General features: G+C 42.2%; 2 protein-coding genes across 2 annotated transcripts; one reads left to right on the top strand and one right to left on the bottom strand.

Annotated features, from left to right (window-relative positions):
- Positions 1 to 19569: 19569 nt before the first annotated feature.
- Positions 19570 to 21564, bottom strand: her11 (hairy-related 11; the record flags this gene model as incomplete). Its single annotated transcript, XM_080466167.1, has 4 exons — positions 19570 to 20180; positions 20300 to 20393; positions 20501 to 20596; positions 21511 to 21564. The coding sequence occupies 4 exons, from the start codon at positions 21562 to 21564 to the stop codon at positions 19570 to 19572; spliced, it is 855 nt and encodes a 284-aa protein (XP_080322293.1).
- A 3824-nt stretch (positions 21565 to 25388) lies between these two features.
- On the top strand, positions 25389 to 26188 carry her5 (hairy-related 5; the record flags this gene model as incomplete). Its single annotated transcript, XM_080466166.1, has 3 exons — positions 25389 to 25457; positions 25550 to 25645; positions 25730 to 26188. The coding sequence occupies 3 exons, from the start codon at positions 25389 to 25391 to the stop codon at positions 26186 to 26188; spliced, it is 624 nt and encodes a 207-aa protein (XP_080322292.1).
- Between the last annotated feature and the right edge of the window lie 915 nt (positions 26189 to 27103).

The raw sequence follows: 27103 nt of genomic DNA, 5'->3' as shown, positions 1-27103 counted from the left end.
TGATTTTGAAGGTGAATAGACTCTTCTTATAATATGTGTAATACTGTTTTAGTAGCGTCGACGTGCTTTAGATGATCAGGAACAACCACACACACACTAATGCGAAAGGCTTCTCATGAAAAGGCTGAGAGGAGGCATCAGGTTGTCTCCCAACGTAGACCTGAATCCCCCAAACTGGTCCCATCCTGCTGCTGGTCTCTCCAGTTCATCAGACTCGGAGGTTGATCCTACCGCCAGCCTTTGTTTTGCTCAAGCCTGCATTCATGTGAAAACACATAGTTTTGCAAAAAGTTTTGCGTTTACACAGTGACGTTTTGAAAACGATGTCCGTTTACACGGAAACAGCGGAAAAGATGGAAATGATGTAGTTGGCATGCCAGGCCACAATGTGGCGCTGTTGGTTGTTTATGTGATGAAACCATACAACCATGAAAACGACACACTAACATTGACAGTGGCAAATACATTGACATTCATATGGACAGACAGAAGTTGGATTATAGTTTAATACAGTATCTGTCTATACTCTCTATACAGTAACTATAAAACCACCAAGCAGGAAGCAGGAAGCAGGAAGCAGGAAGAGCCATCAAACCTCTGTACAAGCTTCAAAATGTGTCATTGAATCAGTAAAGTGACAGTGAGAATCTACACTGTGAAGCCGTAGAATCGGCGCAGCGAGTTTTTCAGTCGAGTTGCTTCATAACAAACCGTCCTCATTACGACCTTCCTCAGCAGTCTGAGCTCATCTCTTGGATCAGAACACGCAGACCAGCTCTCACCCCCGACGTGCATAAATGAGTCTTAATTATTCATAATCTCGTCGCTTCTCTTTTCCAGGACCAGTTTTGGAGATTCAACTATTACAATGTTTGTGCCTCACATGCATCCAATTTAAGAACCAAATGTTCCCTTTCAGGCTCGTTTATCCTCCCCACCGACAGGTGCCACAATAGAGAGAGAATCAGTGAATCGGACTTCACCTGTCATCATGTCATGGCTGTAAATTGCGGTGATAAAACATTTTAGAGGTTATTTTAAATTGTAATTTCACACATAATCCGTTGATGATCTTAATTCATTTTTTTATTTTTTAAGAAGTTTTCCCCTCTCCTTCACAAGGCCTTGCTTTTTATTCTTATTGACTTTGATGTTAAAGGGTAAATAGACTTTTTACACACCAGCTGCTCAGGTTGTATAAGAAAGGGCATTCGGGGTAAAATAACTCAAACATGCTGATCACATGGTGCACTGTGGTGAACCAGCAAGAAAGCAGCCAAAAGGCATCAGAGTGATATTCACATTTCGTCACTGTTTTCTACTAATATAGGTAAAAAAAAATCTTAATGTAAAATTGTGTAAACAATAGAGGTTCACCCTGAAAGTTCCAAGCTTTTCTACACACGGACACCGTCCACAAACAAACATCGGTCTTCACCCGTCATTACATTCCACACGTCGCGTCAGAAAGAACAGGAATGATTCGAGGACGACAACAAGAGCAGCTCCTGTGCTTGTTTTTGGCAGGACAACAAGAAAATGTAATAATAATTGCAAATCTCTTCACACAGCCTCTCTGCAATACAATCGTCCATTTAGTTCTTGGTGGTGCTCGCGGGGCGGGCGGTCAGCTGGGTCACACAGTTTGAGCTGGACCCAGATGTCTGGAGAGGGGACCAGGTAGACTCCTGCACACTGGTGGTTTACATCACACACACACACACACACACACACACACACACACACACACACACACACACACACACACACACACACACACACACACACACACACACACACACACACACACACACACATGCTGCAGACATTAATCCTGTATTTCATGAGAAAATTCCCAGAACATTAACCCGTGTAAGAATGAAGTTAAACTAGTACCATCGACATGGAAATTTAATCCTTGGAAATTATCTGAGACTTTCTGTTGGTTGTTTGCATTTTCTTTCCTCGTGCACAGAGTTTTATGGCTTCTTATCAAAGTCCAATAATCTGCAGTTTAGGTGAATTGTTCTGTGTAATTTGAGAGTGGGTGTGATCAGGACATATTCTGCCTTCTGCCCCGGAGTCTGCTGGGATTGTACAGGAAGTTGGACGAAGCATGAAGAAGATGAAAGTTCACACACATTATTTTTGTAGATTACTTCTTTGATTCTTGCTAATGGATATTATACAGTGGGAAAATGTGATTATTTCCCTGTTAAATGGTACGTCTGTGAGGAAGGTGAATTTGTGGGATGAGCAGCCAGGCTTAGTGAGTCGGTGAAACACCAAACAGCTCATTCTACCGTGGACTATAAACAAAGCCTGAAGACACAAGACATGTTGATCATTCAACCATTTGTTTTCATCAAACTAATAGTTGCCTCACTCATCATTTAAACCTGCTGAAATTAGTTAATGAGGATAACAAGAATGTCATCAGTTATAACAGGTACTTGATGATATATATTGACAAAAGTTTGACCAGATGTTTTTATGTCAATTGATCCAACAAGACCTCGGGCAGAAAGGTCAGCAGGAGGGACATTATTGGTATAATACTGTTGTGTCGCCCATATTCAGGCTGAAATGATCCCCTCCCCTTCACAGTTCAGTGGCTGGTATAATAAGAAATACGCAGATTAGCAGCTGTTGGACACAGGAGGGTTTTGATGAGGCTTTTGGCCTCTGCCTCCTTTTCCTTCTGCATGCATACCTCTCCACGTCCCAGTAACTAATCACCGTGCAGATCTGCCCCGAGAATAGAGTCGCTGAACACACAGGAAATATCATATTCAAGCTTTCCAGAGCTTCACTTGTGCCTTTCGAGTTCATTTCCCATGCATCGACCAGAAAGATACCGGCATTGTCTGCTCCAGTGGGCCGAAATCAGACTTCAAAGCCGTGACACCCGGCAGCTGAGTTTAGGGGAGTCGCTCAAATGATCCAGCTCTTCAGGGGAGACCCATTTATTTTCCTTCCCTGCTAATGTTTATGTGCTCGCACTAATAAGTCGATCCAGCTCACATTATTCAGTCCGTTTGGCTCCGGTCCCTCTGTAAACCCAGGTGTGTTTTTATTGGATTCAGACTTATCAGCCAGGTGATCAGAGACCTTTTGCCAACTCGGCAGGTCAACCTCTGTGTTATGAAACCATTTGGAAAAGAAACACAGAACCGACCGAAGGAAAGAGGAGACACGCGAGGTAGAAAGTTAGCGCAAAATGTCAGGCTTTAACCCTCGGCCCCGGTTAGGACTGAGTGAAGATTTAACTGAATTGAGGAGAAATGAGCCAGAGAAAGCCACGACACCCACCTGTTGAGGAGGATCAAAGTGTCTCTCTGTGCACATTAAGAAAATACGGGGCGCTCGTTTCAAGTGCTCAAAGTGCCACCTCGCCGCTGAGCCACACATTCCCCCTGTCAGAGGCAAACAAAGACCGTTTTCTGGGAGGAGAAAGGCATGTCGTCTCCCCAACATGCCTCACCTGTGGTGACCAATCACAATAGCAGCTCCAATCCCGAGCCCTGAAGGAAGATAGGTGAGGGTTTATGTTGTCACTGGTGGATGTTTTACAATCGGCTGTAATACATCTCGCAGTTAATGTTTATTTTCACAGGGACCACCTCATTCCTTTGGTCTGACCCAGAAAGATGTCGTGTGTAATCATAACAGCATTGATTGCGGCACATGTTCATGCAACTGTAGTGAATCACAAGAATAGCCAACGAGCGATGTTGATGTTCATACTGATGGAAGCAGGTTAGTATTAAAGAAAGTAACTCTGAGGAAATGCAAAGCTCCGTTGCTTTATTCTGCCAACTTTCTTCACACTTATTACACCTGAACAAGAGGGAGAGTATTCAGATTACTTCACCCCACTAGAATATTACTGGCACGATTTAAAAAGCAAAATCAGAATAGTAAAAAATTACGGGAATATTTTTTCTGAAAATCCCAATTTCCTTGTGAATTCTCTTAAATTTGAATATAAATTAGCCGCATTTACCTTTTGCACCACTTGGGGCAGTGTAACAATCAGGGATTTTCTGTGGTTTATTTCAGGGGCCACAACCAGCTTAATGAGGGGCCAGAGCTGCAGGGAGTGTAATGAACAATAAATAATAAAACCAGGTTTTTGTCTTACTTTTAGTGTAAAACTATCGTTTAATTTTCTTAAATTATTTTAACAAATCCATAAAACAGCTATGTGAAATTATATTCAATTCGATTCGATTGCAATTCAATTTCAATTCCTTTATTTGTTCAAGATACACTGAGCATCTTAAGCATACGTAACATAAAACACTACACATACACAGAATAATAATAAATACAAAAAACCCTGAATGAACTCCATTATGTACACTTGACAATTCAATGTGCTTTACATCAGTTCAAAAGAATAATAAGACATATAAACATACATATAATCTAGACATTAGCTGGATAGTAAGACATAAAATACAGAAACAATTAACAAGTACAATTTAAAAATCAATATCAAGTTGATTAAAGCCTCTCGGTTCTTTGGAACGTTTCTGCATCAATGTTTTCACAATCTCAACCCTCAGAGTTTGGATCATGTTAATTCTTTTTTGCAGACAATAAGGAGGCGAACTCCTGCAGGACTGCAGCCCCCTGTTGTTCAGCTCAGCGTTATGTTGCTGCCTCTAGTGGACAAATTTAGTATATCAATGACGTTGATCGCAAAATTGCAGTAAATACATTTTTTGGTAATTATACGAGGTGTCCCGGCCCGATTGAACCCCTTAGTGGGCAGTTTCTGGTCCACAGGTTGTAGGTTTGACGCCACTGCTGTAAATACTCAAACCATGTACTTCGTGCTGCCCTCAGCTAATTTCAGTTCAGTTTTTATTTCAGTAAAAAGTTCATTCGATGTGTCAAACTATTAGGAAACGATATCGCCTATTGTGAGTTGAGTCGTCTTTTAATGACGGGAGAGAGATAGTTTCTGGTGAGGAGTGTTTGACCTTTCTGACCTTTTTGGCGAGCCCATTCAAATGTGTACATGTGTACTATAAATTCTAAAAGTGTGTCTGTATGATAAGACATTCGATCCCTGTTATATGCTGATAATTCACACATTAAACAGAAACACAATGTAAATCTGAGGTTGAGTTTTTAAGCTGTGTTCGGTAGGTTTTTGGTTGGAGTCACTCATTACTCCTTCAAACAGTAGTGGTAGTACTTTAGTCAAATAGAAGTAAGATGTTTTCATAATGTGAGCTGAATTATTGTTTTGTCCGTTTCTCTCAGGCACTGCGAGGGTCACTCTGATTCACTCCATTAGCTGCAGGTAGTTGAAAGTCATGCACACACTATATTGGTTTGTTTGAGTTAATCGGTCATTAATAAAGTCACATGCAGCGTCCTCCTGTAAGGAACATGGACCTTTTTGTAGCCGTGCAAATAAACAGCTTGTTGAAAAAAGCAGATTTCGGAATAAATTACAGCAAACAAGCATCGCCAACATGCAAACTGCAGCAGTAAAATAAAGCCCACTGTTATGTCGGGCTGCAAATCCATGAGAGATCCCGTAGAAATAAAAGGTTTCGTCTATTTCTAAAGCCGACGACGGACCGAGACTGCACATCTGTGACTAAAGTAACGAGTACCATGCTCTGGAAACTTCAGTAGATGTAACTGTGGGATTTATTCTAAAATAGTAATTGGATACTTCAGTGTTTCCTCTAACACTATCGAAGCAGAAACATTATTCCCAACAGTCGTTTTTTAATCGATGGACAATCTGAATCCACAACATTGATTGCAACCATAAAAAACGACGAAATCTGCTTTGAGGTCAAAACAACATTTATTTCTTGTGGTATATGTTCATTATTCTATAATCTGAAGTCTTAAGTGATGTAAAAAGATCCTGGTTTGTCTGAACTGTTTCTGTGGCGCCGAATTCTTCTGGTTAAAACTGTCAACACAGTGTTCAAATAAGTCATCATTTTTAATAATAAGTTAATATTTTCAACAGTGAGGAAAAAAAAAAAAAAAAAAGGAGATAACCTGTTAGCCTGTTTTAGGGAGAGATTCATTCATAGGGAAAGAATTGCTGAGAGATATTACAGCAGAATTCATGTAAGAAGTAATAACATGATCCAGAGGCCTCAGTCTGACTGGGAGCCAACATTGTTTTCAGCAGATAAAGAGAGATTAGCCAGCTTTGAAGAAGTGCCGTTTAAAGGGTGGAAATGGAGAGTGTAAATCTGCTGGCTGCTGTCCTGCCGCTGCGGACCAGGATCTCGCTGCAACGCGCAAATCACCTCCGCCCTGACAACTGAAGCCAAGGCCTCCGGGATCTGATGGAGCGTCCGATCAATAATAAAACAACAGGAACCGAGCTCCGCCGAGACCCGCGCCGTGCGTGCGTCTTAATGGACGCCACAACAGAAGGAGCCTTCATCTTTCAGCTCTGATCAGCAGCAGCATGCAGAAGGTATTGTAGAGGAGTGGAGGAAGAAAAAAGTTGATGACAGGGTACTTTCATGTTCCTTATCGTGGCATCCTATCGCAGCCATCTAGATGGGCCAGACAAAGTACCACCAGCTCCCGTAGCTCTGTGCAGAGTTTCATCTGTTTCATCATATCTCCTCTGCCCTCACTCCTCTGGGAAGATGAGAGGTTGGTGGTCCGTGCATTTAGACCACAGTGAAAAAAGAAAGAGGGTGAGCCGAATGACAGATAAGTGCTGTCTTATTCAAGAGGACGGCATCCGTGTTGTGCGAGGAACCTCGAAATGGAGAGCCGGATGAGAAGCGAGGAGGAAAAAAAAAAAAAGCCTCTGATAAACCTCACACACATCGTCTCACGCAACACTTCTCGAGGGCGAGATAGCGTGCGCATCTCTGAAAAGTCCACGAGGCTTTGAGAGGGTGCATGTGAGGATGGAGGCAAGGCGGTTCGGGAGCGGCGCGTCACCACCAAAAATAAACACCGCGAGAGACGACAGAGTCGTGTCGCCGGCTTATCTCCGATCGTGACGTGGAAACAAGCTCGCGGCTTTCATCTGAGGAGATGCTGATTCCCTCGGCGCGCGGCGTCGCCTCCGTCAGGCCTGCAGCCCGGCCTGCCATGGCGCTCACAAATGTCAGATATGTATCGCACAGTGCCAAGGCGTAACTCGGCAGCTTGTTCTGAGTGCGGCTCCTTACAAAGCAGCTCCCAGGACTAAAATATGATGCTCTTAGTTTCCAGCAGGACCTGATGATGCTGGGACCTCCCGGCACATTGAGTTCTCCTGTCTGCGTTGAGCCGTTTGAATATGAAGATGACATGGCACGGTGACATTAGATAAAGACGATAACGCCAGTGAATAACAGCGTTTGGATGCAGGAGTTGTGGGTTTGAATCCCACTTTGAGCTTGGTCGCAGGTGAATGCACGGTCTAAACGCAGGGATGGATTCAGCAAGTCTGCATGAAAAAATGGATCAACTAATATCAGTTCTTTCAAAGGGTTTTAGAATAGACTGTGGTGTAAAAGTGATTATATTAAATTAAAATCATAACTTTTGATAGTTTCAGGCTTTCAGTTTTATGTGAACGCCTCAAGCGATAATGCTTCTTGTTAAAGTTGTATTATTGCTTTTGGATCCAAACAGCCGTTGATAAGAAAATATTCAACTTTTCTTTGGAACTCAAACATCAACAATATTTCACTATTTATTGGACGATTATTGGTGCTGCCTGGAAGAATTAATATTGTAATATGTAAGACCTGGCAGGCCTGTTTTTCTCTGATTTTGAGGCATATTTAATTAAACTTTTGTCCTCCCCGATTTTGACGATTGCTTCAGCAATCAAATGGAAAATACTTCCCTTCTCACCATGGAAGACCGAAGATGAAACTTCTGGATTCTGGTTATGTACATGTATATCCTTTTGTGCTTTTCATTTGAAATTTACTGAACATTAAAGTTGGAGTTCAGTAGTTCCTTTGCTAATTAACATCAGTTATTTGGAGGAAGATGCTCTGTAATCTGGATTAACTACCAGCTTTCTGATAACAGCCTCACACTAACCTCACAGTCCGCTGAGTTATAACAGTAACACAGACAATCTTTGTTGGAGTTTACAGCCTCAGATGATGTTTACGCTGATTGCGCAAGACTGAGCAGGATAGTATTCACTTTAATGCAGACCTAAAAAATGTATAAGCGTCATACAATTTTAATCCCTGCCTGAGCTGTTGTGTTGGATTGTGTACGTACAGAGCAGCTCTCTCCTGTCACTTATTACTAATCAGAGAGCCTCTCCCGTTGTTGCTGATATAAAGTGCCAGCACCGTGTGCAGGGTGCAGGTATTTGGCAGGGGAGGTATGTAATTTGCTCATTTCCGTTGCTCCAGTGCTTGTTCCTGCAGGGAGCTGCAGCGGGAAACCCCAGATCCCCCAAGACCGAGCCGGTCTGCTCACCTGCAACAGTGCTGCCAGGTGTCAGCTCAGGAAACTGCAATAAAAACGGCCTTTTTTTCCTTCTTCTTCTTCTTCTTCTCCCCGCGCCATGAGTAAGAGAGTCTATAAATTGCTGGCTTGAGTGATTTGTTCGTTCTCAGTTTGGAGTTTTGTATTTATAGAATTGTTCCTGGGTGGTAAATTTGGATGATCTGAGGCGTCTGTCATCTTTTATCAATGCCTTTTTTTCTATCCCCAGTTTGCTGTTAAATATAGTCCAGCTACACGCAGCGAGTGCATTTCATAGTTCTGTATTTTCAGACGTTGCTTAATGTGCCTTATATTGCCAGGAAGAAAAAAAACCAGTGCTTCAAACGTCAGAGGTGGAATTCTTACATGGGAGAGATAAGGACAGACGGCTCTATTTGTCAGGGCATGGGGCCCCTTAAGGACCTGGAGAATCTGATGTCCACACACGCTTTCTCCTGCACTCTGACATTTTCTCAGCAGTATGAGGTTACATACGAGGAAAAAGACATCTACATCATCGGGCCGGCTTCTTTGTGCGCACAAAACAACCTCTCACTCCCATTTCTGGAGCCATCAAGACAAAAGTCCAATGGACGCCCTAAGAAACAAAGTGTTCCCTAAATGAGAGCGGACAGGAGCCGGTATTTTTAGATGACCTGTGTTTCAGTGGCTATTTCTATCGGAAGCTGACGTTTAGCTCGCTGACCCGTGACCCGCTGGGGTTCCCGCTGACTTTTAGAAAGGGGGCAAAGAGCAGAAGGTTCAGTGCCGAGGATGCCCGGGATTATTAGTGCTGCAGGGCGAGAGTTTGGTAACCTGCGGTGGCTGCAGGCGAGCGGGGTCACGGCCCACCCATGGGGGAGGGAGGACGAGGAGGATGCATGTTCCCAGACAGAAAGTGGGGAGAGCCAAAACACAGGAAAACCCACACAGACTGGCTGGAAGTGTTTCATCCCCTAAAGTCTCCTCACCGGCGGGAGAGTTTAAGATAAATGTGCCGACGGGATGAAGCCAAGTTAGTTCCAGCTTTGATCTCAACTGGACAATTAATTGAACCCAGCGAGTTCTCGGAGAACAGGAACGGTTACAGTTTGGATGGTGGAGGCAAAGTGAACGACAATACAGTCTGGCAGACTGCAGAGGGCTCCCTCAGGAAGACAAAAAGGCCACGGGATCTCTGAAAAGACAACCATTGTTCATCGTCTCCAGGCAAAAAGGACTTTGTCAAATTGAGAGGGAGAAAAGGCAAACCAGTGGACCACTGTGATGGCAATCCCTGAAAGTGGAGAGCACCGAGGCATGAGTGAAAAGCACCTTGTGTCAAATATAATTGGCCTGCCCTGAAAAACAAGCCACGCTCAGCGACGTCTGATTCGATTCCCTCCTGTTCGGATCAAGTTACTTCCTGTCTGCTTTAAGCACGTTTCGCCATGACAATGACGCTCCCGGGAGGATGTTGGGACGTTCGGTCTTTGTCCACCGCAGTGCTCAAAGTAATTAATGACCCCTCATTTCCTCTTTGTTTGAAGTGAAGTGTTTCATTTAAAGGCCGTGAAAACAAAGAGCCAAAACCTGAAGTAAAGGCTGGACACTAGGGGGAACGTTTTTCAAAGTCTCACCAAGAGTTAAGGTTTAAGAAAATAGAAACACGAGAGTGAAGACAAATGCGAATACACCCTCTTTCACCAATATATTAGGACTAAATACAATGAGCAGTTTTCCAGGTCTGCCACAGTGTCCACTGTGAGCTCTGATGACCGACTGTCATCTGACCCCTTGAAAGGCCAATTAAAATAGCAGCACCTGAATAAACTCATTGAATCGGTACATACCACCACTAAGTTGTTAGGTTTGGATAATTAGAGACTAAATGTGAATTCAGAGACTTCAAGGTCACGGTGTGAGGCATGGCCCAGTCCAACTCAAGAAGCGTGAATTGTTGATCAGATTACTTTGTTTTGGGGTTTATGTGAGTGTTTGATACAAAACTACCAATACTTTGAGGTACATGTCCAAAACAATCTAGACAGTTTTTGTCAGAATACAAAAAACCTCAGATTGAATCCAGCCGAGATCAAAGAGAGTTTTTCTCACTGGTCAGAGAAAAATTACTTCTTCCGTCTTCGAACACAAATACACCTTACTGCCCTTACTGCCCTTCAGCAGGTAGTTGTGCTGTGTCTGGCTGTATTTGCCAGATTTTTCCGCTGTGAGAATAGTAAAATTGTTGCATGCCATCTTTCAAATTCAGCAATTATAAAAACACACTTCAAAAACAATTCAACCATGCTCGGGTACAGCGATTTCTAACTATTCAGGATTCATACTCAGCGAATTGCTCACAAATGTTCATTGCAGTCTGACACGTTCATATTAGTAAGTAACAGTGATGCTCAAATCCAGTCTGGCCCGCAGAAATACATCATGCCTACGGCACTATCGCTCTTAATGTGAAAAACACGTGTTATCAAGGCGAGCTGCAGGAGCTCATGCAGCTCAGGAGAGGCAACCATGGTTGCTGTCCTCCTCAGACCGTGACCAAATACATCTTCCTCGGGAATTCATGATAATTATGGGAGCTAATTTAATCACGATGTTGCCACTGTGACCCCTGACAGGAGATCGATATGGATCTTTTAATTTTTTTTTTAACATTGAAGTAAATTCAGTAATACAGAAATTTAGAGTAATTTAAATTGATGCCCAGTTTATCCACCCATCATCTATGATCACCCCAAAAAGAAGAAGACTCTTTCCGACAAACAACAACCATAATTGTGTTTTTTATCATTTATTTCACCAGGAAGTCACATTGAGATAAAGATCTCTATTGCCAATAAAACGAAGAAGAGTACAATCAAAACCGAAACACATAAAAAAAACTCCAAACGCAGCAACGTTCCTCCTTCAGCAGATTAATAGTGACGGGCTTGGATTTACTGATGAATAAGATAATAAGAGTCTTTCTGGCCTGAGATATTTCACAACACTGCATCGCATGAAGTGTCGGTTTCACCACTAAAGGAACCAGACTGAGCAGAACTTTGATAGAAAGTAGGACTTTGTAATAAAACTTTAAGTTGCAATACACTAAATTAAATCTCCATGATGTGAGGAGGGAAAAGGGAAACTCCACTATAGGTGTGATGGAGCCACAAGTTTTTTTAATTATTTTTTTTAATCATCTGTTCACATGATCTGCTTTGGCATAATTGACTTAGTTTAGCTTCACCAGACAGGAAACTGGAGGAAACGCCAAGTCTGGTGCCGTCACGTCGTTTTTAAGAGGCTTCACTTGCCCATTTCAGAGTCGTTATTTCCAAAAACATGACTCAGAATGCTTTGATTGAGGATAATCTGTTCTCTTTTATTTAGAACCAGAACACTTTTCTCTTGTTTCCAGTTCTAAAAACATCGAGCCTTGTGGTAAAGTTGTCATAATTTAACAGCAGGGAGCTTTTTCACGCAAGGCGAAAAAAAAGCAAGTTGAAAGTTTGACTGACTCAACATTTATATTTCTTTTCCACTTTGTCCTCAAACTGTTCAAGAGAGAAATCGGGTTCTGAGTTCCCTTCATTAAAATACTGCTGGTCCTCTGGCTCACTGCTTGATGTACTTGAGTCAGGTGTGGAAGCCATAATATTGGAATCATGTAGTAAATACTTTATTATCGATATCTGGAGTCTGCATGTCTAAATGAAAATGAAAATTATGAAAGTTTCATTTGTTTCCACATTGATTGCAGATGTAATTTGAGTAACAGAGTCTGAGTAGCAGCGCTGCTCTGATTGAATCTGACATTTGATGCAGTTGTTGTGTTGCAAGCAGAAATTCTGCAAACTCATCAAAAATGCCTATTTTTTTTAAACAAGTCAAGTCAAAGCCAAAACAAAATGATTTCCCTCCGATTCGGCTGCAGTTGCTGTTCGATGAAGACGGAGGCGGGCCGATGTCTCCTGAGGACACGTGTGGCGCTCCGTCCAGCCTCTGTCCTGACCTGCTGGCTCCGTGCTGAGACGTCTGCACGTCGGCCCTTCTCCCGGCTTTTCTTTGGCCCGTCTGCTGCCGGCCTGGAAGCATGTCCAGCTGTCCCATCATTCTGTCAGCGCCGCTGTCTCCCTCAGCCCCAGATTAAAAAAGCCAAAGGGGCCGCCAGGAAAAGTGGCTTGCCCTCGTCTCTCAGGACTTATGTCAAAAATGTTTCAGTCCTGGGTAATTTGCTACAGTCTGGGATCCTTTCACTGTTTTACTTCAAAGACGCTCGCAAAGAGAGAGAAAGAGAGAGAAATGAAAGGGGAGGGGAAAATGATATTTAGTCGTGGGCAGTGGACAGGTCGACATTCTTGCGTATTGACATGCGATCTGAGAGAGGAGTCCTCCTCGCTCTCCTCCTCTCGGGATGCTGACTGAGTGGAGAGCCGTCCTTAAATCTGCCTGATAAAACGCGACGGGTCCACGGACCGTCTTCCAAAATGGAGCTTAGTCAAACAAATTGACTCAACTCCAAAAGAATGCACAGTCACTCCTACACAAATAGAGCGCATAACACACAGAGTTCAAGGTTTGGAAAATCACATATTGCACTCCGGAGAACATTCCCTCGTGTGCCTTTTCCACACTGGGCACTTTATAAGGAACGGGGGACAATGTTAGGAAGGTTTCCACTCAGTTATTCTCTCTTGTTGCTCAGATAAATGGCTGTGCAAGTTAATGAATGTTGGTATTCCATAAATGTCAAGTTTTAGAAAAAAAATACATGACTAGCATGAAAATAGTAAAAAAAAAAAACATGCGGGATCATCCAGAACAATTCAGAGTTATGGTAATGTAGAAATTAAGAATTAAAAAAAGATCTTGATCTGTCATCCTTATGCCGTGATATAACTGCTTAAAGGAAATGAGTTCACTGGAATCACAATTTTAATTTAACTCAATTCATTTGAGTCACAATAAATATATTATTATATCAGATAATGCAAATGTAATGAATTTTTAAGTTATTATATCTTATTTATTTTATCAGGATGTACTGTGTTTTACAGTGTAAATACTTCTTTAAAAAGGGGTTGTTTTACAAATATGTGAAAGTAAAAGTAGATGGTTGTCCAAAAATGTACCTTGTACTTTAAAATGTCTTTCTTAGTATGTTTAGATAGTTTGCACCCAGTTTTGTTGAAGTGACACATTACCTGACGTGCAGTAAGTAAACACGTACTACTTTGTTCTGTTTGACTTCATCAGTCACATTTTTAAAGTCTATTAGAGTATTTTGACCTGCACGCACTACCACGCAGTACTACTCAGTAGTTGATGTGAACGAATGTTTGTTTAACTAATACATCATAGCTACTGTGGAGGCCAACGGCTCTATACCAGTTTTATATAGAACAAAATGCTCATTGCAACGTCAGTAATTGGAACCGTGTGAAAGATTTCATAATACGAATCATTCATTCAAGCGACAATCAGTTATCAGAGCTGCTAATAACGTGGAAGTAGATCAGAGTGTCAGCTCAAAGTGATTCTCTTCTCATGCAGACCAGTTCACCCCCGATGTAAAACCATGTGCTGCTGTTGGTCCTGAATACCGGCTGGTTCCGAGCTGTGGAATGAGGAAGAGGAGTCTATTGACTCACAGCAGAACTTAATCTCACGCTGAATTTTCTGACACGTGTGTGATGAGATGAACCAAGACTGGAAAAAAGAAATTCTTCATGAATGAAAGTTTCTTTTTTTTCAGATTTTTAAGGGTGCTTGAGCTGATCCCAGGACAAACAAAGACAAACAACCACTAACATTCACATCTAATGTCAAATTAGATTCACGAGTTCACCTGAAAGGCTTCAGGCAGGGAGAACATGCAAACGCTCCATGGAGGAAAAAAAACTGAGGATCCCCATGAGTCCGGATTGCAAGCCTTGTTTGAAATTATGTATCAGTTGGATATTACATCAGTGAATAAGGAGTAAAAATAACATCTCAACATAAGACATAGAAGGACATTTCTCATGTTGATACACGGTTTCCATTTATTAAGGAAGCAATTCTACTTCCTGGTTGGTGAGCGAGTCAACCAGCTCCGATCGTGATGAGAGTGAGGGGTCTTCTCAGCAGCAGATCGTCTGTTAGTGAGGCCTTCCTCGTGGACCGCCATGATAAGCACCTGTGCTGCAGAGAGCCCAGCTACATGCCAGCAAAGTACAGCGTGCCGTGCCGTGTCGTGTATATACTTTGGAGGTGTACAAGTGTGCACATGTGCGATGAAAGTGTTTGACACCAGTCCCGTCTCAGCGTTTGGGTTTTTGAAATGCACCAACACTGAGGAATTTGCAGATTCCCAGCAGGCCGTGACAAACCCCATGACATCTTCACAGCACAACATCTTGAGGTTGCTCCAAATCTGGAATGCATTATGTCGAGAAAAAAAAAAACACCACCACACACAATCATTAAAGAGGGGTAACAGGATCAGGCTCTAATCAGCCTGTCCTGAGAAAAATGCCAAGGAGGTTTCACCCATTGTCAGGTCACTCCAAGAGGTGATTTCTCTCCCTATTAATTATGTGGCATGCCGCAGAAACCATCCTCTCCGGTGTGAACGACCTTCTCTGCTTTCATGCGCCTTTGCAGGGCGATCAAAACAAGCGAGGCAGACAGGAGGAGAATCAAGCTGCTCCCTGTGATGTGCCTGCCCTCTCATTTCTCTGACAAAGAACAATGGCCACCTCATAACTAATGGCACTCTCACAAGAGAGTTTCCTCGGTGCATGAGAGGCAAGGGGGGAAAAAAAAAAAATAACGATTATCCAACGACATGTTCTATCATGTGATAAATTCTGTTTTCTCAAGCCAAATCCTGTGGTGCCTCCCTGCTGGAAATATTCTGGGCTCGTAATGGAGATTTAATCAGACGATAGCGAGAGAGAAAGTCAATCATCTCAGGCTTATCGATGATAGAAGAGCTCAGTGACGTCGTCTGTTTAGTCTTAATGCCAGCCACCCCCACCCCCCCACCGCCAACCAACCAACCCCCACCCCCACCCCCAGACACACAGTTTCCCTCTCTCCAGAGGTCAAAGGGGGGATCCAGATCATATTAGCTGATCCACAACTTTCTGCTGTGTCGATGCTGCCCTCTGCTGGTCACTGATGAAACACCCTCAGCCATCTGCGGGTAAATTCTACACACATAAGACCCACCAAGCTGGAACTTGAGGTCTTCTCATTGTGCAGCAAGACTGCCAACCACTATTCCTCTTTTGAGTTTGAATATTATTCATGATCATGCACAGAAAGAAAAGACACGGGCCGTTTGGTGCAGAGTTTTCATGTTTTGTTGGGGTATCATTTTACGTCAAGGATTATTGAGCATTCACTTCTGAGAAGAAGTTATGATTAGAATGACCTAAATAATTGAGAAATTGGGAATACTTTCTTTTGTACACACATTGTTGTGACTGAGTTATTTGAAAGTGTCATGGGAAATTATTTCAATTTGAAATCAGGAATTATGCCTAAAAAAACACGCCAAACTTCCTAAATATCATTATCGTCTACACCTTCTTTTATAGACAGACGTAGCTGAGTGTTTAAACATAGATGACAAAGGAGATTAAAGATCATTTGAAAATGCTGTCGAAGGGAAGCAGTGTGGAGATACCGCAGCCTCGAAATGTTTGACTCTATCCGTGTCAACGCCACGTTTAAATATCAACCACCGGATAACGGTCCCTTTCACGTATCAACAGCTCCCTGCTGGCCTCCACTGCAGGGACGTCACACCGTCAGTATCTCCACACAGAAGGAGTCAAACACATTGGTTATCTAGTTTTCTGTAACTGTGAATTCAAACTCATTTGGGGGGAAAATTGTAATGATTTCTATCTACGTAAAAACATTTAACATTTTTCAAAATGTCAAAGATCTCTGAGTTTGTTTTGAATACTTTAGTAAATATCAACTGAAACAAAAGTCCTATCCTTTTTATGTATGTATATATATATATATATATATATATATATTGATGTACTGTAATAGATACTTGATGAAGTTTTGTAGTCATGACCCAATGCTCAAATATGTTGATATGGTACTTTTAAAAAGGCACCGAAAAAGATTTATTAAAAACTTAAAGAAAGAACCTTTGAGAACAAAACCTGATAAAAAAAATAAATGTAATATGACAAAATGTCAAATTAAGAAGTACTCCTACTCCTGCTGCTTCTGTAGAAGCTGATACCTCACACCTCTCCCACCCTCATTATTGCTTGTAATGAGGAGAGTGGTCACAATCTACCCAAATAGCAGCACATGATATTCAAAATAGCCCTTATTTCTTAATTCACATTTTATAGACAGATGTAGATGAGTGTTCAAACATTGTTGACAAAGGAAATTAATCATAGTAAAGAAAAAAATAGTGATTGAAAAAAATTGAGTGGCATTAAAAGTTAGTAAATCAAATAGTCTTTTTTCTTGTTTGGGTGAAATATCGTCTATTCTAATAATCTATGAAGACTCTACAGTAGTGACCCGGCAGCAGGGAGGGTCCTATGAGGTTCACACCATGAAAACCTTTTAAGTTCTTCATATAATCATACTGAAATTATTTGTTATGTTGGGAAGTCAACAAGTAACCAACTAATGTTTTAAACTGATGATGATAGAAGAGACATTTCAGTTTAATTCACAAAAGGCAAAGCGATCCAGTGCTTATTAAATAGAGTTTAGGTACAAAAAAACAAACAACCCACACCAATTCCTTATTTTTTTTCTTTCTTTCTCAAGAGACCACATTTACATGGTCAATGAGTCCTATTGTTTAACCCCACAATGCTATTGGATGGTAAACAAGTCCTGCCTTCAGGCCACGAACTCACACCACCTGCAAACTCTCCAGCGTCACTGCGTCGTTTAGTGCAGAGAATCATGCTTTTTATTACTTTCTTAATTATATTTCGATTAAAATGGCAGTGGGTTGAGTTGAAGCGCGGCGTGTTTGTGTGTAATAAGTTGCAGTGAGTTCCCAGACAAAAGGACAACGATGACTGAAAAATGGCTGAATCAACTAAAATACATCAAAATAGACAAAACTGAGCTATTAAAAAAAAAAAAAAAAAAAAAAAAGCTAAACTGCAGTTGTGAAACTTCATAGATGCAACAACAGTTTTCTGCATGTGCAGCAAAACTATCTTCATGAGATGTGTTCTCTCGCCAAAGGTTGTTTGCAGCCCCAGGTACATTTTATTTGTTGGAGAATGTAATAAGAGTCTCATTTAGTCTTTAAGGTTTGCAAACATCTTGTACAAGTTGTTGATGAAAAATAAAGCAGTGAAAAGCACAACAGCCACCTGGGAATGACGAGGAATTGACTATTCTCCCGGTGAGGTCGACGAGCGAGTGCAGAAGTTTTTGGTTGTCCTGTTGCATGAAGGAGGCGCCATTAGTGTCCCATATGTCCGGGCCTGCAGGATTAAACATTTGCATCTCTTCACACAAAAGCAGGGGATTACCAGCGAGCTGATAAGGGCGGGACCCTTCCTGAAGCTGGTGGTCTCTGGGAGCAGGTGGTCTCTGAAATGCATATTCTCATTGAAAACATCCATAGAAGAGAGTCTTTTAATTCTTGCCTCAACTCACCTTTAGATTTCACCAAAGACTGAAGAGCTTTGTCGTATTGATCTCTGATATCTGGGTTTCTCCGTTACGCGTTTCCCCTGCAGTAGGTGGCCGTGTGTGTAGCTTGGGGGTCAATTGCATATTAATCATGTTTATCAGTCCCGGCCGCACCTAAACAGGCCGACTGCAGTCTGAAAACAACCCTTTCACCCACTCCCTGTCTCTTCCTTTAGGTTGAGTTGTTTTGGTTTGTTCTGCCTACATTTGCACATTTACTACTACCCACACCATTAACAGCTTACGTTTACCAATATCGTTTGTGTCGGTTTGTGTCATTACCACCTATTAATGAATAATGACATATTTCACCAAAACGCATAGGAAAGTGTTACGGAGTCAAAACAAACCTCCGCTTCTCACCTTGATGAACTCGAGCTCATAAATCTTAAGAGTAAAATCAAGAAGCGCGATAATAAAAGTGTCCCGCAGACTCTCTGCTGCTGTTTACCTTTCAAGTACAGTTCTTGTTCTTTGTAACTTCATTGACCTCTCTCAGTTATGCGAGGAGGTTTACGACACGCCGACAACACGTCTGTGGCACCAATTGTGTTTTTCCAGCGGCTTCGGCTTTAGAGAGGTTTTATTCTAAACACAGAGAGAACAAGGACACAGCACAGAAAACCGCACCGAGTTTCACGACAAAGCTGCAGTCCCAGTGTAAAGGTGTCTGTAGTGTCAGTGTCATTAGTGAAACCATTTCAAATTTAGAGTTGGTTATAAAATCTTTAGATTGGATAAAACTCTCCCTGCATGTCTGTTGTCTCATCTTGAACGCAACACAGTGAGCTGCAAAAAAAAATGTAATAAAAAAGTCACTTTCAGAAAAGTGAAGTGACTTGTAAATGTGTTTAGAACTTTAAACTGTAGAGAAACTTAAAACTGGCAAAATATTTCTCTGGAGGAACTCCCTGTGTTTCAAAGTAAATGGTACTGAGTATGAAGCGTTTGAGGACGTAGTTAGAATCAAAATAGGCTTTTCAAAGTATTTGTACTTGCTATTCGGCTCCCCTGCAAGTTTATGTCAATGTATTTCATTGCTTTTAACGTTGCTTAAAGCTGAACTTTTCAGATAAAACATAACACAAAAAATTGTCTCGAAAAAGGTTTCATTGATAACAGACCACCCAATTAATAATTTTAAAAGATTTATTACTCAAAACTATGACTCAAGTTCACGTGTGATCGCTAATAATTAACAAAAACGGTAATATAACGTGCGTGTAAGCTGTCGTGTTTGTTTCTGGGACTACTTTAATCACCTCTCCACGTGGACGAATGAACACTCCAGGCCGCACAAGGTTCAGGTGTGTCATTTATTTCCAAGAAAAAAGATTGAAAACAAAACACATAAAGGCAATCTTATCCATTATATACACTGTACATCCAAGGCAGTCTAGGTTTTGTCATGCTCTCATCTCCCAAGTCAGTCCGTGCTCCTCATCGGAACCAGGGCCTCCACATGGGAGAGGAGGAGTTTGGGGCCGGCCCCTCCTCGTGTGCGGGGTTAGTGGGGGCTCTCAGCATGGTCAGGGGAGGGACATGGAGGCCAGAGCAGTAAGGAAGTGATGGTGAGAAACTAAAGAAGGAGGTGTTGGAGGACGGAGGAGACGAGCTGGGGGCGGAGGAGAAGGGGCATGCAAATGACGGGAAAGGGGAGGAGGAGGAGGAGGACATGGAGAAAGGAGGAGAGTACCAGGGGGAGGGAGGGGGGGACAGATACTCGTGGCAGGGCGGAGAGCAGGAGTGAGGCTGGAACGGGCACTGGGACGGTAAAAGCAGGCCGGGGGACTCCTTGCTGTCAGATGTGCAAATGGCCTCCCCGGGGGCAGAGGCGGGGGTCTCCACCGCGGTCTGCCTGAAGTCTGCCTTGGGGTTCTTGCTCTCTGCGTGACGTTTGAGCCTCTCGATGAGGCAGGCCCGCTGCGCCGGTGTTATCTTGTGCATGTGGCCGGTCAGCCGGGCCACACACTGCTGGAAACCTGCAGTCTCCATGCTGAGGAGAGGAGGAGGAAGAGCAGCAGGAGTCTTCACCGGACCGTGAAGACAACCTGCAAAACGCCCCAGAAGTGAGGGATGAAACAGAAGTGACACTTTAATACACTGATTTACACTTCTCCCCACTTCAAATGTGGAACATAAACAATGATGAGCAAATCAATTGACCAACCATCGTGCAGGTTTATCCTATCTGTCCACTTTTTAAGATACTCCACAGCCAAGTCCAGAATCTCTGCTTTCTCTATCTTAGGATTCTGCAATCGCTGTCAATGATAACCGGCGGAAAGTGGGAGAAACGCATTTCATCAGTGTGGTTATTATTTGTGTGCGTTCGTGTGGCGTGGAGTTTAACTGTGTTGACAGGACTCACTGGATCAGATGTGGAGTGGAACAGCAAACGTCTCAGCTCATCCAGACTTTGATTGATCCGATCTCGCCTCTTCTTTTCCACAACTGGCTTAAGACTCTTGGAAACAAACCAACATGATACAGCTTAACAGTTTTATATACTAAACGTGATCACGCCAATAAGTTATTGACTTTTTCTTGTAGGTTTTTCTCAAACTCAAAAGCTGTTCGACCACACTCTGCAGGGTCGGAGGCCAAATGGTCAGACTAATCCAGTGGTGTTAAACTCAGTCTGGTTCATACAGCCCTAGTTCAACTCAACCCTGCTGGACCGGTAAAACAACAGCAAGGCAACAACTCATTTTCCACATTATGCCAATTGATATAAAGGCCCCGGGTCCACACTACAGTTAAAGGTCTGTCTAACACGACTTGCTCTGTTTTCTCTTTGCATTTTGTTGCATTTGCTGCACATTACTTTATTTTGAACTTTATTTGGCTTCAAATCTGCTAAATGACATATATGTTTTCACAACTTCACTTTCACAGCGTGGATTTGGCTGAATTGTAGTGTCGTGGTTGTAGTTATGTGTTCATAGCAAAAACATCCAAGGTTTAAATTCAATAAATCAAAAACTATATATTATGGTCCAGATGAACTTTCTCCAGATTGAAAAAGAAAATGAATAAAATCCTCTTTGCCACAGTGATTCACTATATTGCTAGAAACCTGTTGCTTCCCAGGCTGCAGGATCACTGCAGGTGTCATTATGCACGTTTTCATTCGTTCATCGTGACATCATAGATTTGGTGCTTCTTTCGTTTTAATTAATTTCGTTTTTACACTTTGCAGTAATAGTTTTGGTCCACGGGCCGTTTGTTTGGCACCCCAGGAGTAAACCTTCTAAATGCTGGGGATTTCATTTTTTATGAAAATTTTTTTTTAACTTTCTTAACTTTTTTTAAACGGGGTCAACTGTTGTCCCGAAGTTACGCATCTGTGGATATCAAATAAATAAATGGCTTTCGTACCTTTTTCCTGGCCCTGCCGTCACTCTGAGGCTGATCCGGAGGAGTTCTGGTCATGTTTGGTCCAGATGTGCTGTCAAGCTGCTGCAGGGGTTCAAAGAAACGCCGCCTCAGGCTCGCAGAGGCTTTTATAGGAAGAGCGCGCGCGGCCTCTGATTGGCTGGAAGGACGACATGACGTCGCCTGGCGGAGGATGGATCACTGCTCTGAAAAAAGAAAAAGAAATTGAATTAAAAGTAAAGCAACTCTCTTTACACAAAAATCTTATCTTTGTCTTGGTATAAGATTGAAACCAAACTCCTTCAGAGTTTCCTCTTGGTTTTGATTGGATTGTTTCAGGTTGTTATTTGTATTCATCGAAGCGATATTGAAACAGATAGCCTCAAGAAGTTGTAGGCGAAATGAAAAAAGAATGAATAAAAGTTTTTCAGAAAGGCAAGAATAAAGATTAGACTATCAGATCAGAACCATGTGGACGAACTGTGCTGACTGTACATCGTGTGGATACATCATTCACATCTATTTAGCGCTACTCTTTTGTTGGTGCATAAAATGTAAACAAAATCCTGAAAAGAGCTGTTTTTCATCAGTCAGATGAAATGCGAAGTATTCTTTATTTCAAAAGCAACTCAAAGTATTGCTTCTTTTTCAATTAATTTGATTAAATGATCTAAAGTGGTTCCATTCCATTTGCCTGAACAACGTTCAAAACACTTTTCTCAAACAATAAAGAAGCTTATAAAGAAATACACAACCCCAATTTGTTTTGGATTCAATCAAAATGAATTTTCTCCGAAAAAATAATACATTTGTTGGTCATTAAAAAAACATTTTAAGCATTGTGAAGTATTACATGAGGGACATTGTACTTTATATAAAGTACAAGGGACACATGAGCAAGGAAGAACTCTAAATGTAGCCAGAATTACTTTCTAATTTCGGCTTTCTTTACTTTCCATTCCAGTTCATTTAGGTATTAGATGACAGGTTTCTATAGAAGATGCTGATGTGAAGTGAGGCTGTGGGAAACCTTTTTGCTCCTCGTGGGAACCGAACAGACGTGACAAAGTGAGCGGCTCCTGTTTATGACGTGTGACACCAACACTTCATATCAAGGCCAAATGAGAGCTCATCCAAATGGAGCTGAGCTTTTAATTCAACGCGCCGTGATCTGTGCGTAAAATAGGCATTAGATGTGTGGCGCACGGAGCACGCCTCCTCTGACAGATACATTTATACAAGGTTTTTCTCTTTTTTGATAATAAAAAAAGAGATAAAGGTGGATTGTCGTGTTTATCTGAGGATGTGACTTAAGTGAGGAAGTGTGGGGATGTTTGTGACACTCGTGTGTGAAGTGTGTGCGCTGCAGCGGACTGCAGGCCGCTTTGATACCTTCTTTTTACGACTTCACACGTCTGCCTCTCTCTCTTTCTCTCTTTCTTTCCCTCTCCCTCTCTCTCCCTCTAAGATCTGACTCTTCTCTAAACTCTTTTGTCGGTGTGGCTGATGCACACGAGCAGTCACGATATTAGAAGTAAACGGTCCATTTCTCTGCCGACAAAGCGCACATTTTAAACCAATTAGTTTCCTGCACAGCAGCGGGTGAGCACATTGTGAGGCTTATTTACGGGGCGGGTCCTGCCTGGTTTAACTCCCACACACTTTTACGCACGCGGGGTGGGAGAGATAGGGCGGGTGTCTCAGCTGGTGCTGAAATGCAAACACCTTTGCAATCAAAGTAACAGAAATTTGGGTGGAGACGATGAAACCAGTTAAAAAGTAGAATATAAAAACAGGCGACACGTTTCCTTTCTGTCGGAGAACGCAGGGTCAGATCTGAGGAGAAAAGAAAATCGATAAAAAACTCAAAGAAAAAGAAAAAAACACATGAGTAAAATTTCGTTCAGACCTGATATCAAGGAGAAGGACTCTATCGTGTCTCGCTTTTTTTTTTATAGTTTCTTCAGAATTTCTTTGGAAGGAATGTGCTTGTTTATTCAACGAGGTAAAGAGTTGTAAATGAGCCAGACTTTGCCCAAATGGGCTTCTTCTCTTCGGGGGTTTCCAGCGTCAGATGTTCAACTTGCCACCCAACGTCAACGTCACCATACATGCATGCATGTAATAACGAAAGCTACACACAACCAATTGAACACGAATGTAAACAAGCCGATCTGGAATGATAAAAAAAAAAAACTAGTTTTTAGAGACCAATGAAAACCAGCAAAAAACAACTAAATTAAATCAGGAGAATTGACATAAATGATGAAGATGAAGCGTGTGGATATGTGAGGGGAAGGGTGGAGAGAAGAAAGAAAGGAAAACATCTGAACATCCAAACTGTGAAATACACAGAAAAATAAAGATGTATTTCCATCGTGCATACGAAGTGTTATTTGATCGCTGGCCTGTAGAGCAGAGGGATCGCTGCACTGACTCTCCTCTTTTTGTATTTCAAACGGAAGTATTATGGCCTCTGAAAAGCCGTCTAATCTCCAGCAGATCCCCGTGATCCGATCATCCCGGTGTTATCTCCACACTTTAGCCTATTAGGGGGATCAGGAGGACCATAAATGCAGTGCGCAGAAAGCTTCACCAAACACAAAGGGCCCCGGTGGCCGCAGCTCTGCGCCCCTGCTTGTGCGCACTGCGTCGCCGCCGATAGAGAGATGGCGTGAACTTTACACTCGAGAAAAACACACTGGAGGAGAGCGAGCGCAGGTTCATTTTAATCAAAGACCCGCGGGTGTTTAGAGGTGAGGAGTATACGAGCGGATTTAGTTTCGCATAGGTAAAACCTGGATTCTCATAATAAAAGTGTGTTTGCACTCTTAAATTAGTTTTTAGAAGGTTACGACATGAGAAATAGTTTCAAACTTTGAATCAGAAGCATTTCACACATCGGGAAAAAACCACACCTTTCAGGCCTGGAAAAGAAAAAGAAAAACAAGGCAAAAACCCCAAAAGCCTTCTTTTTATTAAACAAAAAAACTTATTTTTTTAATCCAGTGTAGAGGTAATAAATTCCAGTGTTTTTACACTTTTACTGTACTATTTTGGAAGCACTTATAGTTCTACTTTATTTAGAATTGTGTAATTATACCCACAATGATCATTCAAATGACTTTGCTCTTTTAAAGTCACACGTTTCGATATAAACTTGTGATTTATGAGTCAACATTATTTCTCCATTTCGATTGGTTGCGTTTGTGTAACCAATTCGTTAGTTTTCGTTTAAATTGGAAAGTTTCTGCTGCGAGTCGTTACTTTCTATTTAGTTCATGTTCTGAGAAATGTACTGCAAACATATTTAGTTTACACATAAGGTGACTTGTATTCGATTAAATGAAATTAAAAGGTCATTATGTTTTAGAGCAGAGTACACTTTTGAGTAACTTTATTCGACAATGGTGTGCAAAAAAAACGGTATTTGTACAAATGTTCAGTATCTTTCCATCTCCGATGTTTTCTTCTCTCAAGATCAGATTCAAAAACTGTGAAGAGTTCGATGCTATATTTTGGGAATATTACTCAGTGTGATAATATGAACATATTTTCTACTGTTGAATCTCACCTGTAAGTTGTTATACAAAGTAACTTTCAGTAGTTTAAAAGATGGTTAGTGATTTAAGCAATTCTGCAGTAGTTCCACTTGAGTACAAATGTCCACCATTTTTCCTTCCTCTTCGATTATACAACCTCATGAACAACCGAGATATGTATATGTAAATTGTGCCTCCCAGGTGAATTCGTTGGCTCGAGGTCCGGTGCGCCTCTGAACGCTTAAGGTGAGGGTGTGTCCAAAGAGCGTCCCGCTCAGAGATGCTTAAATAGTGCAGACATCGGGCCCATCATCACCAAACTTCATGGATGTCATCGTCATGAGTGACTCAGGCCGTGATTCAGACGCTGACATGAAGACCTCGTCCCTACAGAGGACTCAGAAAAGGGTAGGCTGCCGGGACAAGGAGAGGGAGAGATATCCCTGCATGCAGCACTCTGCTCAGACTCTCAATTTGTTTTTGCTTTACCTTTTACGCAGGTGTCCAAGCCGGTGATGGAGAAGCGCAGAAGGGAGCGCATCAACAACAGTTTGGAGGCGCTGCGTCTGCTGATGGTGGAGGGGACCGATAACGAGGTGAGTGTGTGCGAGTGAGATATTAAAATTATGTGTTACCTGCACATGTTGTATGGTGTCTTACTGGTTCTTTCCTCCACACAGAAACTGAAGAACCCGAAGGTGGAGAAGGCAGAGATCCTGGAGAGTGTGGTCCAGTTCCTGAAGACGGGGCGACAGATGGAGCGGGGTCAGCGGGCCATGAGACGGTCCATGTCGGGGGAACCGATGCCCAACTGTGCCCAGCAGCAGAGCTACCACGACGGCATGAGGTCATGCATGCTGAGGGTCGACCACTTCATGAGGCAGGGGGCGAATGAAAACGTCGGGACGCACGTTAACCCGGTTCCCTTTGCGCTCCCGGGGCCACGGCCCCCTCTCAGCCCCCCGGAGTTCATCAGTGGGCCGCCTAACGGGGTCGGTGCTGCCCTGGCTCCTCGGCACCTGCCCCACCACCAGCTGCCTCGCCCCTACAGGCTTCACTACAGCCCCAGAGAGCTGCTGCCCTCCCCGGTGGTCCCGGTGCACATTAACGAGGCGGTGTGGAGGCCCTGGCCCAAGTGACGCACAGCAGATTAATTTGAGCGCAAATTCAAGTTCTACTCAAATCCAATACTTATTGTACAATATATTCTTACAAATGTATTTTTGAAAGTTTGATTTGCTCTTTAATGCCTCGTGTTGCGGATGAAATCAGCATTTTTTGAGCTTTATATATTTTTTTAGGCTCGTGTCAAACCAGTTTATAACAACTGAAGACCGACTGACTTCATTCACTTTCTGCACATTAACATGGACACACTTCTTTCCTTTTACCGGAGTGTTTTTCTTTTCTTTTTCCACTCCATCCCCGAGTGTTTGATCCCCCCCCCCCCAAAAAAAATGTTTTCCAACCCCGTTTACTCACGTGTGCTTATTAATAAAACTTTTTTCATTTAAAGTCCACATCATTGCTTTGATTTCTCTTGTGTATGAACTTTGGATGTATTTTGAACTTTGATTTCAGATGTATATACCCACCGAAACCACAACACTGAGATCACTGGATATATGTGTGATGGATTAAAACCATGTGGGCAATAATCACACAATTATCACAAACATAACACAATACTTAAAGTCAAAAGTGAACATATTCCCCAGTGTGATTGATTATTCCACCGTTTGATCTAAATTTCAACAAAGAAAATGGATTTTATACACACAGTTTGCCTGACAAACGCTTTTGACAAGCACATTTGATGGGATGCCGGTCATTGGTAATAAAAGGCAATTCTTTCAAAAATACGTATTTTGTAACGCGTGCTTTGTACTTTTTCCATACGATTGAGTTCAATATAAAAAAAATAGCAGCGGTACGACTGAAAAATTTATCTTATTGCACAATTTGTCATAAGTGGAGGTCAATAGCTTCGGCAGGTAATGAGTTTTTATTATCATTATTATTTGTAATGCAGGTTACATGTGGATACTTGTTGA

The sequence above is a fragment of the Lipophrys pholis genome (genome assembly GCF_963383615.2).
Source record: "Lipophrys pholis genome assembly, chromosome: 6".
NCBI lineage: Eukaryota > Metazoa > Chordata > Actinopteri > Blenniiformes > Blenniidae > Lipophrys > Lipophrys pholis.
Note: the sequence above shows the minus strand (reverse complement) of the source record. Positions and strands in the feature narration are given on the sequence as shown.